Raw genomic sequence first — 16,480 nt, 5'->3', positions numbered from 1 at the left:
TAATTGCAGTAAAAACTGTCAATAATATTTTAATAAACACTGAAACAGATTTTAACTGCTAAACCCCCATACACAGATTTTCCCTGACACAAAAACGCCATTGGCATCGTTTTTTACTGACTTTTTTACATTATAGTGACTCCTGAAGGACAAATAACAAAATACTTTCTCTCCTTTTGCTGTTTTTTTTTTTGCTCTTTTCATCAGTCTTGTTTTTCAAGGGCAACCATAGGAGTATCATACGGCTATCTAAAAGGACGACAACGCACAAACATACAATATATATACGCTGGTCACTGTAATACAGCATTTCATGGCAATAATAAAGAGTATTTTCTTTTTTTTCTCAGTGAGAACTTTTTTTCACCATTCCATCAACCAATGAAATCTTTAACACCAAAGAGCACTTTTGGGTCCCATAATTCACTTTGTACCCACTGAATACAAATAAATGACTTCTGTCTTCTCTGTATTTTTTTTAGCTGTAAGGAGCTGTATGGCAAAAGAAAATCTGAGAGGATTGCACACAGGGACAATAATAAACATCACAGTAGAATTGAGCATTTGAAACTTCCAATGAGTCTTTCTCCTCTGCTAAACTATTATTTGTTAAGTCTTCTTAAACAAAGAAATTAAATGTTTACTATTTTCTTTCTTTCTCTTTATCTCATTTACAAGGTTTGTTGTGCAAAAACCGCTTGTCCTTTACTACATCAGGATTATTTTAATTGCTGCTGACCTTCAATGTCTGGTCATAATTGAAATGTCAAAAATGTTTAAAATCTTAAAAAAAACTATTTATATCTTAGAAAACTCTGCATTATTGTTGACTACTTCCAAGTCTAGCCAGCATTTTATTTCATGGTACTGGTGACAGATATTTGAGAAGCTGATAAAGCTTATTCATCAGTATTTTATATCAGATAGCTTATAAACTGAGAAGTAAAAAGTGTAAACCTTTTGAACATCAATTTAGCAGACATTGTCCTCATGAAGTGAGCATTGACAGTAGATGCAGTGACATCAAATACTGATATGTAAATGGCTTTATGTTGGTCTGACTTGTTATATAAATGTAACACCCTGAGACCATGGCACTATTCACTATAGTGATGTGTCGTTCCTGAACGATTTGTTCAAAACGAACGAATCATCTGGGTGAACGAACTGAACTGAATCACTTACTGAAAAGAGTCGTTCATTTCTCAACTTCAGTTGCGCTCTCCTCTCTCCCGTCTCATGTCTCTCTCTCCAGACCGCGAGAGTCGCTCAAAGCCCGCCCTCCCTCTCCCTTTCATGTCAGTGATACATACTGACTGAACCAACAGGACGAAGTTGGTCGGGAGCTCTGTGTCGCTCATGCCCACCCCTACATCTCCCTCTCATGTCTCCAAAATCGAGGAAGTAGCAAATATTTTATTTAACATTTAAGTGTCGCGAAAATGTATGTGCTTTTTATAACTGCTGTCAGTTTGCAAACGGCTTTTATATCCAATTTAATTTCACTCAGCTGACTGTTTTAACATCCACTAACGATGGTCTCAATTCGATCGTGTTTCAGTCAGTACAATGTGTGTGTGACTGAGGCTGGTTACTCGCAGTCTTGCACGTTCACGTTCAGTCAGTGATTTGTTCACTGAACGTACTGAACGGGAGCTCCGACACGAATCACTCACTGACTGACTGAGAGGAAGAGAGAGACTCATAAAGTAGTCTAAGCCCATTATTATTGTTTTTTAAATATTATTTTTTAAATCATTTTTTTTGCCCTGCTTATATAATTTAAAAAATAACTGTCCTGGTACAGGATATATTCGTTTCCATGCATATTTTCTGCTGACATGTAGCCTATATTAAGTTCAATTAACTGTCATTCACGATAACGTTTGGAAACTGAAAGCTGCTTTAACAGGCACATACATTTTCGCGACACCCAGCCTTATTGTTATTAAAATATTTAGTGCCGTGCTTCCTCGACTTCGAGAGAATTGAGACCCAGGGCTCTTGTTCATTGTACTAGTACGTCGTTCTCATGCTCAGTGAGTGATTTGTTCACTTAACGTACTGAACGAGAGCTCCGCCTCCGAGTCACTTTCTTCCTCTCAGTCAGACAGTCAGTCAGTGATTCGTTCACTGAACGTACTGAACGGGAGCTCCGCCTCCAAATCTGTCTCTTCCTCTCAGTCAGTCAGTCAGTCAGTGATTTGTGTACTGAACGTACTGAACAGAACAGTCGGGGAAAATAAATGTGATTGTTTTAGCAGCTTTCAGTTTTCAAACTGCAGCTTTATCCAACTAAATTCTCAGCTCATTAGTTTATTACTCACCACCGGCCGTTCTCAGTACGATCGCGAGCAGAACTAAACATTTGGCCGTGTTTCAGCTTATTAAATTCTGATTCGCAGGCAGAGCTGCGGAGAAGTACTGAAAGATTCAGTGAATGAATCCTTTGAACAAATCACTTCACTGAACTGATTCAGTACACTGAAAAGAACTGCTTTCCCCATCATTAATTCACTATGTTTACAAAAATAAAAATGATAAAATAAATATAAAAAGTAATATATAAAGTATCCAATGTGACCAAGCGATGAGAAAGATCAAACAGATTGTGGTGCATAGAACTATATCAGGCAAAGGAAGCTACTTTATATGGTGCCTATTTTAACCAAAAGGTGGTGCCATTACTATGTAAGTTGAACAGATAAACCTTGTTATTTTCTCTGTCAAAAATCCTCTTTTCTACTGTAGTCGTGAAGGCCCAAAGCAAACAAAGAAAGAAAGAAGAAAAGGTCAGGCCTGATGTTGAAGGATTTTTTGTATGGATTTTGGAGATACGGGGCTTAAACTTTGCAGATATCATACACTTTGAGTTTTAAAAGTAAACAAAAATAATAACCAAAAATAAAATAATTCAGAGACAATTTGACAACACTTGTAAGCCTCTTTGCACTGGTGCAAAACAAGAAAATTCAGAAAGCTTCAGTCTTTCTTGCTTTAGACAGTGTGTTTACAGCTTGGCTTGGTCACTTTGTAGTGATTGTCTTTATACTCCATGTCCACTTGTACCAGAAAGATCACAAAAGTTTATTTTCTGTTTGTTTTCTGTTCGATTGTCTTCCGTAACTTCCTCAGAGGTGAAAGGAGCAGGTCGGCTAGTATCATACGTCACCTGACATTGCGTCTTTTTGCAGTCTCTGTCTCTTGCAGTTAGTCAGTTTAGACGATGGAGTCCCAGTCAAAGTCATCCTGGATGTCATCTGCAGTGAGCATGCGTCTTACCTGGAAGTGTCCCAGAGGCAGCCTGGGTTGTAGCTGCTGCTGGCTCAGCTGGCTGAGATGTCCTAAACATGGAGAGTAGCAGCATTAATACACAAGATGCTGTAACACACACACACTGACATGTTTGTGCGTATTCTCTATTACACCAACTACGTTAAGTGTCATTACAGTCTATTATCAGTTAAAAAAGGGGTTAAAAAACTTAAGAAAAATGTATTTTGCTCCTGAACCTGCTATGGGTATCAACCATGATTGGAATCATTTCAATGAAAAGTGAGTTAACTTAAGCAGTTGAGCCTTTCTGGCAATATTCTGACAATTTTCCACTTTTGGCAGTTTCAATAATTCTTAGCAGATACACTTTATATCAACACAAACAGGAACACAGTCTTTATTTCAGCAGTAGGGATAACTTAAGGAAAAAAAACCTTCTTTCTAAAACATGTACAAAGCAATCCAGGTTTGCAAAGGTTTGTAACCACACTAGATAAAGACTTTTGAAGCCAAAGTTTCAAGAAATTTTACAGGTGGTAACAAAAAAACACTTTTTTTTAATCCCCACCAGCCTTAATGTTTTTTATAAAAACGAACCACCATAACTACTATAAACACTGTTAGGTAACACTAATGCATATCTCATGATGAATTTTTGCATGACTAACTGCATTAACTAATGGTGTAGTCACTATGAATTAATTCAATAAGTTTGTCTTTAATACATCTTTAGTTAAGGGACCATAATTCACGTCAGTTGGTATGGCCAATTCTAGGTGGAAATACAACTTTATTTTGGGACCGTGCATTTGCTAAGTCTCTCTGATTGAATTGTATTGAAAGTATTCAATACTCATGCACATTAAGCTGCATATCATGGATGAAAGTTGATATAAACATCGTACAAAAAGTAAGGAAATTTGTGTTTGGTAGATTATTTCTTTGTTGTAACAATGCTTCTTGGCACTAAATTGGATACCATTGGAAAGCCTATTCATTTCCCTTTTAAATGGTGCCAAATTTGTCAGTAACATACATTTTTGGGATAAGCAGCAGAGCTGAGTATGTGGGTTGCGCCCATGAAAAATTTGCCAAATCTTCTCTGCCAATGCCAAATAGCTTATTCTGCTGTTGCTATTGACTCTTTTTTGGAGCTTCTGATACCCCAGGTACTGACAATCAGGTGTCTGATTGGCAGCCCTTGTGAGCATGGGCCCTGCGAAAGTGGTCAGTTGGTGTCTGCCTGGCCTGGCTGCGAGGCTGAATACTTTATTTTTATTTTTGTGAAAAATTAAAGTGCTTGGTGACACTGTGCAGTCTGCTCCCCTTGCTCTTCCACCTCTTGAACATGAGGGGATAAAAAATTTGAGAGGAGCCCTGGGGCCTCTGAACCATAGACTGTAAAAATAATGGATGGGACAAGCTCCCCGGTGGAGTGAAGCTTTTATTTTAAGAGCTCCCCCTGCTGACTGGCTGCAGTATAGGTCATAAACCCCACCTTCTCAATGATAACAGATGGGATGTGGGTCAAACTGTAAAGTTAAAATACTCGTCACATAATTTTTTTCCAAACCTAAACTCTGCTGTGATCATTAATTATTATCACACTACATTGTGTTCAAGTGCTAATTTTTCTGTGAAGTTTCTTTTAAATAAGTTATTTGAGGTTGAAAAACTGGATTTTACGTCATATTTGACGATGATTGACAGCCGCCGATCTTGCGTAGCTCTCTTTGGGAATAGCAAATCTACGTAGCGAAAGAAAGCAGAGACGCCATTGAACTTTTCCACTCCGTGTTTGTCTCTCTTGGACTGACAGAATGAGTTGTTCTGCTGTAAACACATCTAACCAACCTATGGGATTTAAGGATATCTGCGTTAACTTGGTAATTTGAAATGTTTGTTTAATGTGCTAGTCGGGGGTCATGTCTTTAGCTAGCTAGCTAACACTGAAGTATGCTAACGGAGCTAACGTTATGGTGGCAATAATATGTTACTGATAGCTGGCTGTGACGGACATTATTTATTGTTTTATTTCAGTAAAGAATTAGGGGGGGGGATCCTGATAAACTATGCTGGCTGTGCTTCATGACACTATAACTTTATTATTCATATTAATGAACGATCAGATCCTTGGTAAAATTCAGCATATAGATGCGCATCAGCGACAATAACTTTACTTTACGGTCTGTTAAAGTAAAATAGAATACGTCCTGATGGTCTGCATTATCACTAACATTAACAGTTGGTCAGTCTTGCTCAGTGTGCACAGAATGTAAGAATAACAGGCTCAACTTTCTTCCGCTCCCCGTGATGCTGCTGCGGGGCTGACATTTTAAATTAATATTTGGAAGAGGCAGAATATTTCTTCATGTGTTCAGATAACACTAAAGTTATTATATGGTTCAATAATATCTCTAACTGTTCCAAGGAAAGAAACAGAACAGACACGTTAACATCTGCAGCCGACGGTAAAATGTAATATGAACCAAACATGATTTGTATAAGGACTCAAAACGGGCTGATCATATTCTACTTAGACTTCAACAGGTTGACTTTAGTGTTAATTTACTTAAGTTAATATTTAAGACTTCAGCACACAACCAGGAGTCAATTCAACAGTTTACAGTTGATTTGTTGTGACTTTAGTTCAGCTTATTCAGAATTTGTTCAGAAATACTCTTTTTGCTTTGCTCCATGATTATGTGATTCATATGTTATATAATAACTTTCCTTTTATTAACACTATTTCTGTTCAACAAGATTAATTTCTATTTAAAATGTTCTTTATATTATATATAATTATCATATTTGTCTGTTATAACTTTTTAGTTTTAGACTTAAATTTTAACCTCTCCAATAACAAAGCAGTCTCAAATATTTTTGAGGAAGTATAGCTAAAAAAAAAAAATTCTACTTTGCATACAGTACATCCTCTGATAAATAAACTGAAGTACTTGGATTGCATTTCTGTGGTGTTCCTGTAGTGACTATGATGCAGCCAGACTGAAGCAGCAGGTTGTGAAGGTGGACGCCATCATCTTGTCTTTGCAGTGCTGATTCTGAAGAGCATGTCTTCACATTGGACTCAAAGGTAAAAATCTCTTAAATGACTGGACCGTTTTATTGTAACCCCTATCAGTACCAAAGTAATTTTAGTAACAATTTATATTTTTTCTTAAAATGTAAGGAAGACTAACAGAAGATTTTAACAGCCTCTATGGTTCTGCAAGAAGTTCATGTTTAAATTGTTCTTCTTTCTGTCTTCAAGGAAATCAACGCCCAAAGGAAACAGCAGTCCAGACTCTGATTCCAGCTCCGGTGAGGTTCTGCACACAAATTGGCTGTCTGATTCATTTAATGGGTATTTACCACACAACACCAAATCAGTACATTGAATTTACTTTTTTTAGCCAAATACTGAAGCTACTTCGGCGTATTTCTCATGAAGCACAAGAATCCAACTGACTGCAGTTTCTGCTCACACTGCTGAAATCATGTCTCACTGTTTAAGTTTCACAGTTGTACTGTGAGTAGTTAGAAATAATAAATCAACAGGAGACGCTGTGGTGCAGTGTGTGTGGTAAAATCAATAAATTCATGTACGAATGAACACAATACTTTTCTGCAGAATTGTTCTCTTGTTCCTTATCTGCAGCTGCAGTATCCTGTTTTACCACGTTTACTTCATCATCACACCTCATTATATTGGACCGCCTGCACTCAACGCTTTTGTGAATAAGAATGGTCAAAAGACGTTTCACATGCGCCCTTTCTGTGACGCGCTGAGAGCCTGAAGCAGAACGCCTGAGTTAACAGACAAAGTTCATAATCAGCTCATGCTATCAGATATCTTTATCTGGAGCTTCTGGCTTTGCTGAACCAGCTTTCTCATAGAAAGCCTGGATATGTTGAACTTGCTTCAGGGCATACAACAACTGACCCAAATATTCATCAATAACTTAAACAACAGCCAAATACAGCCACCTAGTGTCTAAAGTGAGTTTTGTCTAAACCAAAGGTGTTTATGTGTTTGCACTTCAGAAATAAAAGTTTCCATGGCTAACAAAAACCAGTATAAACCGGTTCTGCTCATCCATCTGTTCCTGTCCATAGACTCACTGATAAAACCAGTATAAACCAGTCCATCTGTCTGTCCCTGTCCATAGGCACACTGATAAAACCAGTATAAACCAGTTCATCTGTCTGTCCCTGTCCATAGGCTCACTGCAGCTGGGAAGAGAGAGGACACTTGGCTTCCATGTACGAGACACACAAGTCCCAGATTGTGTCACTCTTCAGGTAAAGAGCTGTCTCACTTTAAAGTGATATAAGGTGGAGTATTACAGAATCATACTAAGTAAGCCACAGTCTGTCTAACACTGAGTTAATGTAAACTCTATGTATATTCAATTATACAAGCTTTTGATTTCTGCCTCTCAGATTGATTCTGCTGTTTCAGTTTTTCACCTGTTAGCTACTGCTGAGTCATTGGCAAAAGTTAATTATTGTAACCCTGTTTATGTCATGATTATATGAGAGTATTTAATATCAGTTTAATTTATCAGGCTGGCCCATGTGATGACAGTTTACAATAATCTTTAATAGAAAGTGGTAGGAACACTTGTCTTAAAACATAAATTCATAAAGCTGGTCATATTATTGGATTCATCATGTCTTATTATATATTTTGTTTTTCCTCTTAAATAGTTATCCTGTCTTTAAAGCAAACTTTAGAACCTGAAGTTTAGCAGAACCTCAGGACAGATCCGATTTCAGGTCTGAAGCATAAACATCACAGTAAAATTCATTGTACTTTACATTTAACTCTGTGATTGTTTTTCTTTATTACAGAAGATGCCCTCTGATTCAGATCCATCAGCAACCCCTGACAACATGGAGGACTCGTCCCGAGCGTTTCCTGTCCTCTCTCGATGGACTTCTTCTCTTCAGTTATTAACTCTTGAAAACAGTAGCACAAAATGCCAGACTGTTTGACAAGTGTGTGATGGAATACCTTGCTATGCTTATTGGCTTTAAATATTTGATATTAAATAAGTTTAAAGGCCATTTAACTCAGACGAGCCCGGCTGTGACAAGCTGAGCTCATCTGATAGCTTTGCTGTTGTCATAGCTGTTGTTGGTCAAGAAGAAATTAATGTCAGTTCAAGGCCTTTTAAAATGTGAACTATAAACTAAATTATTTAACTGTGACCAACACTTTGTAGTGCTCCAGTTAATCAGAGACAGTCAGGTCAGATTTTTTAAAACTTTATTGAAACATTTTATGAAAAAACATTTGTAGAAAATAAGTAAGGGAGACCATCAGGTCGAATTGCTGGGACATAGGAGAAAGTATAAAAAATAATTTAACAAAGAAATCCCAACAAAAATCAAATAAAGTATAGAGATCCTGGATGATTTTTTGACTGTTAAAATATGATGGAAAAGCAAATCCAACACAATCCTCCAGCATCTGGCCTTTCAAACACAGGGCAACATCATGTATAGAAAAATAGCATTGAATATTGACTAGGATCTCTGTGTTTTATCTGAGGATGACTATAGTAGCCTTCTCACTGTTCACTGTCACAAAGCACCAGACTCTGTCCACCTTCTTCAGTTGTGCAGATGTCGATCAGCTCCTCTGGGTGATGGCAGAGAGGACTCTTCATCTGGGAAACCTGCTGGTGTAAGGTCATTTCATTCCCACAGTGGATGAGCAGGGCATCTGGCACAGCTCTTAGTCCAAGCACACTTGAAAAAAAGGGAGGAGGTTCCTTCAAAGTATGCGACCCCAGCCTGTACAGTGGTACATAGGCGTGCAGACGAAGGTTGAAATTAGTAGTGATATAGAGTCATTTTTAGGTTCTGTTGATTGTAAAACAGAAAAGAAAACATCACCTTTCTATTTAACATTTAGCTGTTGTATGACTCAGTGTGATTTTTATTTTAGAAGACTGTATTGTTAACAATAGCTTGTTTTTACAATCCTCTTATGAAACTTCAAAAAACCACAGGATATATAACTTTTAACAGATGATTTTAACTTACACTTCACCTCTGTGGAAGATGTCAGACCTGCTTTTATCTCTTCTTTGCCTAAATGAAGATACAAAAAACAATTGATTTACTGTTCACTTAAATATACTAGAAAAGCAGACATGAATCGCATTGCAAACTACCAGTTTCTAACAAAATACAACATATCTTACCACCTGTAGCCTACGGTATGTGGTGCTAACCTAGCTTAAATATAGAACGATTTCGGCAAAAACAAGAGATCCCAGCAGCCCATGTATTTTCAATAATGATCAAAATAGCGGGATTTTTTAAAACACTGTGTTTAAATATTAGACTTTGAATACGGCGGTTGGTTGTACTTACACATTTCTTCATAAGACTCGTAGACCGGCAGAGCGCTTTCAGCGTAGCTGGGCTGCGTTAGTCATCAGGGCAGTACGCAAAATGGGTGGGGCGTGTTACCAGGGCTCCTCCCGCCGGACCCTACTGCGCAGACTCTGGCTCCAAATGACGTCAAAATCGCAAGATGGAAGCGCCCGTTAGGGGCCTATTTTGGCTTCAAGAACGTTGCGTGGGAACAGCTACAGTGCGTGCCCACCGCTCTGAACCAAGAGCTTCGGGGCTCTGCTCCTTCATCCTTGCTCTCTTGCAAGGAGGAGGAAGAGAAGAAAGGGGAGTTAGGAAGACTTGTGACTCCTTTGTGACCACGGCCACAAAGGAGTGTTTACTCCACGGTTTATTGTTTCCTGACCGAGGGTGCTGGTGAGCTTGCTCACCCTACTGCGGCAAAGCTAGTCCTCTGAGCTTGAGGGGGACGAGGAGTGTGTTTCCTAGGCAGGCAAAGGTCAAAAGCTTCACCTTCCTGTTTCCTGAGAGTACTGGTCTGCAGATAGCAGAGTTGTGGCATTAAGAGAACATACTGACTGAGCCCCATATTTATACATCCTCTGGAAAATGGAGTCAGTCACGCGCTCCATTTTGTTAGGCAGAGAAATGTTGCTGGATGTCGAGAGTGAGCGACGGCTGGGATGGAGGTGGTAAGCCACTGAAGGCTCCACCACTGGGGGTTTGGCCAGTCCCAGGTCCCTCATTCCGTGGATTTCCAGCTGACAGTAACCCTTGGTGACAGTTTACTCTTCAATGGGCTAGACCAGTAACAGCTCATCTCCTTCATGCAAGCTGGTACTGCAGGGAGGAGTTGCTTACCGGGTGGTTGGGCTGGTGGGAGCCTCTTACCATCATAGAGGTCCCTCTCTGTCCCTTCAGCATCCAGGGCTGCAGGCCATGGGATCCCCAATTTGGAAGCAGCTCGATTGCACACTTTGTACAAGTTGCTGTCCACAGGGGAGGCAGTGTCAGACGCGCTGGGCGGTCTGAACTGCTGGACAGGAAATGTGGAGTTATCCTCCACATCTTCCATTTCGTCCACTGCCACTCTCAGTCTCTGTTCCAAAATCTTTTCTGGCATCGATGTGTAATGAGGACACGTGTGGGGGTCAGCCAGGGATGCTTGAGCATGTTTAGTGCCCATGCAGGCTATGCACATCGGATGAGGGTCCCTGCCTGAGATAGATGCCCCGCATGATGCGGGGCATAGGCGGGATGCAGCCTCTTTAGGGTTCGGTTCCGATCCTTTGGCGGGGGTTGGAGCTGTCGACATAGTGACCAGAAATGGAGAACTGAATAACAAGTCCAGTTAGGCGTACCATAACATGTTAGCCCACCGGCTAGGAACGCTAGCGACCGATGAATGAAGTTAGAAAAATAACTCCTGAGAATGCATGCTTGATTTCTGATCACCGTTTCAATGTTGCCTGAACGAAGACTCTTGTACCTGGTCTGAAAGTAGTTAAAATACGCTAAATTGAAGAACACATGTGTTTAATTTGTCTTTCTTGTCTTTGTGAAAAACCTAGTCGTGATTCTTAATGTAGATCTCAACTTTCAAAAGCATGTAGCAAATATCTCCAAGACAGCATTCTACCATCTCAGAAACCTATCCAAAGACAAATGTTTCTCATCACAGTCAGACTCTGAAAAGCTGGTTTACGCTTTTATCTCCAGCAGACTTGACTACTGCAATGCACTTTATGCTGGAGTAACAAAACAGTTGCTACATAAACTCCAGGTTTAGGAAAAAAGGCAAAACAAACTTATTATCAAAAGATGTCCAAATTGAAAAATCCACTAAAGGTCTAAAACACAAGGAGCTACGAGGAATCACCAGGAACAGGGAAAGACTGATGACTGACATTGACTGACACTAAAATGAACTGACAGGCAAACACAGGTGAGACAAACGATACAGGTGAAGACAATGAGGGTAATCAAAACTGGAGGGAAACACACACAGAGGCAGGAGAAAATTCAAAACAAGAAACACTGTGGACAAGAATTACTAAATAAATCACGAAACACTCAAGACACAGAACTCAAGAATTTAACAAGACACACTAAAATGGAGAAACTTTATAAAATAAAAACAAATGATAGTAAATTTGAAAAGCTAGGATTTCCTCTATATGGTACAACAGATTTAAGCCTAATAGCTCAAAAGTGAATAGTAACTAATAAAGTCCGCTGCTGATTAATGTCCTCCACAGAGGAAAATTAATTACTTGGTATCACAGGGCTATAAAAGCCAATCCAATGCAAAATGTAAGGGTTTTAACTGTCAGAGATGGTTATTCAACAATATGACTATATACATTAGTGAGTTGCAAATATTTATTTTGTTGTCTTAAAGTATATTTATCCTCCAAAGCATATTTTAGCTATCCTTTTTCAAACTTTTAATGCAGACACACAAATCTTCTACAGCATCTAAATAGGAATATATATATATATATGTACTGTTAAACCAATAAAATGTATTAAAGTAGTGCTCCAGATTGAAACCTAATCAAAACTGTATAGCCATATGGTGCTCTGTAAGGAGCTTGGCCAATCCTGAGAAAATTAGAAGTCGCATAACATAAGTCTTAATAAATTAAGGACCAAGTATTTTTGGTGTGGGATGGAGACCAGGGCCCCCTCAAATAAACTCTTTCACATGCCTGCATATATTATTCATTGTTATTTGTGATTGCAGAAATGAAAATGTAATTAATTGTAAAATGGTTTTAGGTTCTGAAATGGACCTACAATACCAAAAATACTTATTATATATTATTTTGAAAACAATGGTTCTCTCCCTTGTTTACTTTCGTTATAATGTGTTACATATTTGCCATTATGTCATAGCACTTATACACATATAATATATATATATATATAATATATCATATTGTCTATTGGCCATTTTGGGACACTGAAAAAAATACACTTGCATGGCTATTAACCTGCATACAAACATAAACTGCTTTGGAAATCCTCTTCCTGACCTTCTAAGAGTAAGATGTGCGAGTCACCTGTAATGTTTGGAGCCGTGTTGCTAATGGGAGGCATGTGGGGGTATCCTGGTGGGCCCATCAGAGAGGAAATGCTCTGTCTTGAGTCCATGTACATGTTCCCTGCAGTGGGAGAACAAACAGAGGGCAATAATTAACTGTCAGATTAGTATCCTGAATTTCACATTTGTGTCTTTGAGCTGCTGTCACCTGAACAGCTTTACTTCTTAGGCTAAGCCTGAAAAATCCATCAAAATGCGCTGTCATTTCATGGATCTCTGAATGTGGAAATATGCCTTCATCTTCGTATATTTACTGCATTGGCCATGAAGCAATTATTGTATGTCTTATGTGGGACTACAGATGGAAATTAGAGACTCGCTAAATCTGGTGCAACATTCTTTTCATTTTTCTTTGTATAAATGATCAATGTCATTGCATACTGTCCCCTGTTAAATAATAATAATAAATGCAATTAAAAATATATTAAATTTACTTTTACCTGAAGTTAACCAACTTGATAATCTATATTTTCTCTGGGAAAACAAATCTTGTAACACCAAGAAGATAAGACTTTTTCCCTTAAAGCTGACACCAGTTTGACGCTTTTATGGTATAACTTGTTTTTTTAGAAATTGTTATGTCGATACCATGCATTTAAATATGTGTATAGTAAAAAATAGCTTTTTCTGACCCATGCTCATGTGTTGGTTATGTTGGTTGTGTTGCCCGTGCTGAGTGTGTTGGCTGGCCTTCGAGTGCATTGCCCCATGCTGCTGAGCCGGGTGCTGTGGTGTTACTGGAAGTGTGGGGTGTTGGACCTGAGGTTGTGGGTGGGCGGCACCTTGAGGGGGGATGACCCCCGTGGCTGTAAAAAACTTGTTAATGGAGGAACAGAGGTCGGCAATCGTGGCAGTGTCCAGTGACCAGTTGTTTAGCTCAGCCCGCTGCATACTCTTCTTCAGACCTGATAGACAGACAGACAGACAGAGGAGGTGAGTATAGATGGTCACTTGAGGCTGAGTGTTTCTAATTTTCATGGATCTACTTGAAACTTAGTTTTCCATTTTCCACTTGAGCAGCTTCCAAATTAGTTTCAGTACTTTCAGTGACTTTTTACCAATCTGCCTTATTCAATCAAGCTACTTTCCTTTTAATATTTTTTATTGTGTGTGAAAAGTGAGTGTTCTGGTTTTCTCGGGTTTACAATATTAATGATTGGGGGATTAAAGATATTAGCAAATAGAAATATCTGACAAATGATAAAGAACAAACATTACATTTTGTATTCATCAGTGTGCATCTTGATTCATGAATAAGGCCAAATGGGTTTCCATCTTCAATTCAATCAATCAATATTTGTATAGCGTCAACTCATAACAAGTGTTATCTCGAGACACTTTACAAAAAGCAGGTAAAATACCTTACTTATTGCTATATTACAAAGACCCAGTCTATCCATCATGAGCACTTTAGCAAAGCAGCAAAAGTTACAGTGGTAAGGTGCCTGTTCCCCCGGTAGTCTAAGCCTATAGCAGCATAACTAGGAGCTGGTCTACACCTTGAATCTCCGCAGCTGCATTCCATTGCAGTTAGACCTCCATCCCAATAAAGTGACAATGCTACAGTCTGAAAGCACTGTAGCTGTGTGGGCGGCTGTGGCTCAGTTAGTAAAGTTGTCGTCTGTCAACCAGAAGCTCGAGGGGTTGATCCCCAGCTCCTGCAGCAACATGTCCGATTTGTCCTTGGGCAAGACACTTAACCCCGAATTGCTCCCGCTGCTTCGTCGGCAGCGTATGAATGAGTATGCATGGGATTAGTTACTTCTAAAGGTCTCAGTAGGTAGCCACCACTGCCATCAGTATGTGAATGGGTAGGTGTGAAATGCGAAGTAAAAGTGCTTTGAATAGTCTGAAGACTAGAAAAGTGCTATATAAGCTTAAGTCCATTTACCATTACATTTAAATCAACATCTTTAAATCCTGGCTTAAAGACAGGATTTTACATGTGCCTTGTAGGCCTATATTGATATGCTGTCACACACTAATCCTGTGTCATGTTTTGCTGTCCTGCTCTCAGGCATCTTATGTGCTTTGCTAGATGTACAGTATGGCTGTCCTGTTTTAATGTATGTATTACGTTGTCTGGCTTTTAAGTGTCTTATATGTGCTTCTAGATGTAATATAATGTTTTTCCATTTTAGTCAAATTTTTATGTAGGCTATTGCTGTCCTTGCTTTTAAGTGTCCTTAATGTGCTCTGCTTAAGTGTGCAGTATTGCTGCTCTGTTTTTGTGTGGCTATTGTTCTGTTACTCACGTGCCCAGGGACTACAGTTGAAAATGAGCCATGATGGCTATACTGGACCATTTATGTAACTTTGAAAAGTATAAAATATAAATAAAAACAAATCTGCACATCATGAGAAATTTGCATAAAACAAATAACGTTTATGTTTACAATAAATTATTGTCATATGTGAATCTAGATCCCACATTATTAACCCACTATGATTGAACTGTCAACATGATGAAACAAGGCCCAAAAACATTTTGTTTCTCCTTCAATAGAGACACACCTGAGCTTCTATTCAACACACTGCTGTCTGTTAATTCCCCAAATAAAATTCATATGGCTTGTTTTTGTCAGCAAAAGAGACGAGAGGCTCGATCCCTGCTCTTTGGATGTGGGCCAGAGATGTAGAGGATAGAATTACTGCCACATGAAGGAGGGTCAATCGCTGCAGGAGAAAAAGAGAGCAAAGCAGCCTGGACCTGTGTGTTATAAGACCAGCTGTCGTTATCCATCATAGGTGCCCGCTTTGTGCACTGGCCATGATAAGAGGCTGTTATCCAGCTGGGGCCTAATTGGATTATTCACAACATACAATTGGGAAAGTGAGTGTGAGTGTGTGAGTGAATGAGTGAGTGAGAGAGAGCGCGAGAGTAGCAACCTCTGAGATGCACAATAATGACTGTTATTGGACCAGTACTATTACATCACTGCATATCAGTAGCTTAGCCAGAAAAGAGACTTTGGGTGTGCCACATTTATTGTCAGATTGATGTGCAGCTCTACAAATACTGTCACGAACGGTTGGAAAACAAGGGAGTGTGGACCCAAGTGCAGAATTAACTAACTATTTATTTTAACAAAAAGGCAAACAAAAGCTCACATCAGAAAGTTTAACAAAACACACAGGGATCAAAAACACAGGGCGCCACAGAGGAGCACGAGCAAAAACAGACATACCATCGAATGACATAGAAACAACAATAAACTGACACAGGAGAGACGAAACACAGAGACTAAATAGACACAGGGGTAATCAAACACAGGTGAGACTAACGACACAGGTGAAGACAATCAAGGCAATCAAGGCAGGGAGAAACACAAGACTAGAAACACTGAGGACAATACAAAATAAATCATGAAACACTAAAGACACACAGAACTCAAGAGTCAAACAAAACACACTAGAACACAGAGATACACGAGGATAATAAATGACAAAATAAAACAGAAAACACTTAAGACAAATCTAGGAAACCATGAACACTAGGAAACATTAACACACAAGGGAAACAAGCAACACTGGGATAAAACAGGGAAACTCAAACACAAAACCAAATCATGACAAATACATCACAACAGGCTACATAACGCTCCACTCTGCTACAATAAAGTCATAACAAACAGTATAAATAGTACCAGACTATTTGCTTTACAGCCCAGAGAGTATGAGTGATGCTTGGCTTGAACCTCAAACCGTGACTTAATAAATGTCAAGTGT

The 16,480-nt window shown here is 39.0% G+C and overlaps 1 protein-coding gene and 1 long non-coding RNA gene across 4 annotated transcripts in view; both read right to left on the bottom strand.

Moving 5' to 3' along the window:
* The window catches only part of LOC109982817 (forkhead box protein J3-like), a 111,653-nt gene continuing 95,173 nt past the window's right edge, over positions 1 to 16,480 (bottom strand). For all 3 annotated transcript variants that reach the window (XM_065961004.1, XM_020632209.3, XM_065961005.1), the window contains 3 exons: positions 13,384 to 13,656; positions 12,711 to 12,812; positions 1 to 3,344 (listed from right to left, as the gene is read on the bottom strand). In XM_065961004.1, coding sequence (XP_065817076.1) covers positions 3,220 to 3,344; positions 12,711 to 12,812; positions 13,384 to 13,656 — 500 coding nt within the window. In that variant the 3' untranslated portion in view covers positions 1 to 3,219. The remainder of the gene's footprint in view (positions 3,345 to 12,710; positions 12,813 to 13,383; positions 13,657 to 16,480) is intronic.
* Positions 8,532 to 12,675, bottom strand: LOC136181031 (uncharacterized). Its single transcript, XR_010667510.1, has 2 exons — positions 9,331 to 12,675; positions 8,532 to 9,078 (listed from the first exon to the last, which is right to left on the bottom strand). It is a non-coding gene; the product is annotated as an uncharacterized lncRNA (long non-coding RNA).

This window comes from Labrus bergylta, chromosome 12 (genome assembly GCF_963930695.1).
Source record: "Labrus bergylta chromosome 12, fLabBer1.1, whole genome shotgun sequence".
Taxonomy (NCBI): domain Eukaryota; kingdom Metazoa; phylum Chordata; class Actinopteri; order Labriformes; family Labridae; genus Labrus; species Labrus bergylta.
Note: the sequence above shows the minus strand (reverse complement) of the source record. Positions and strands in the feature narration are given on the sequence as shown.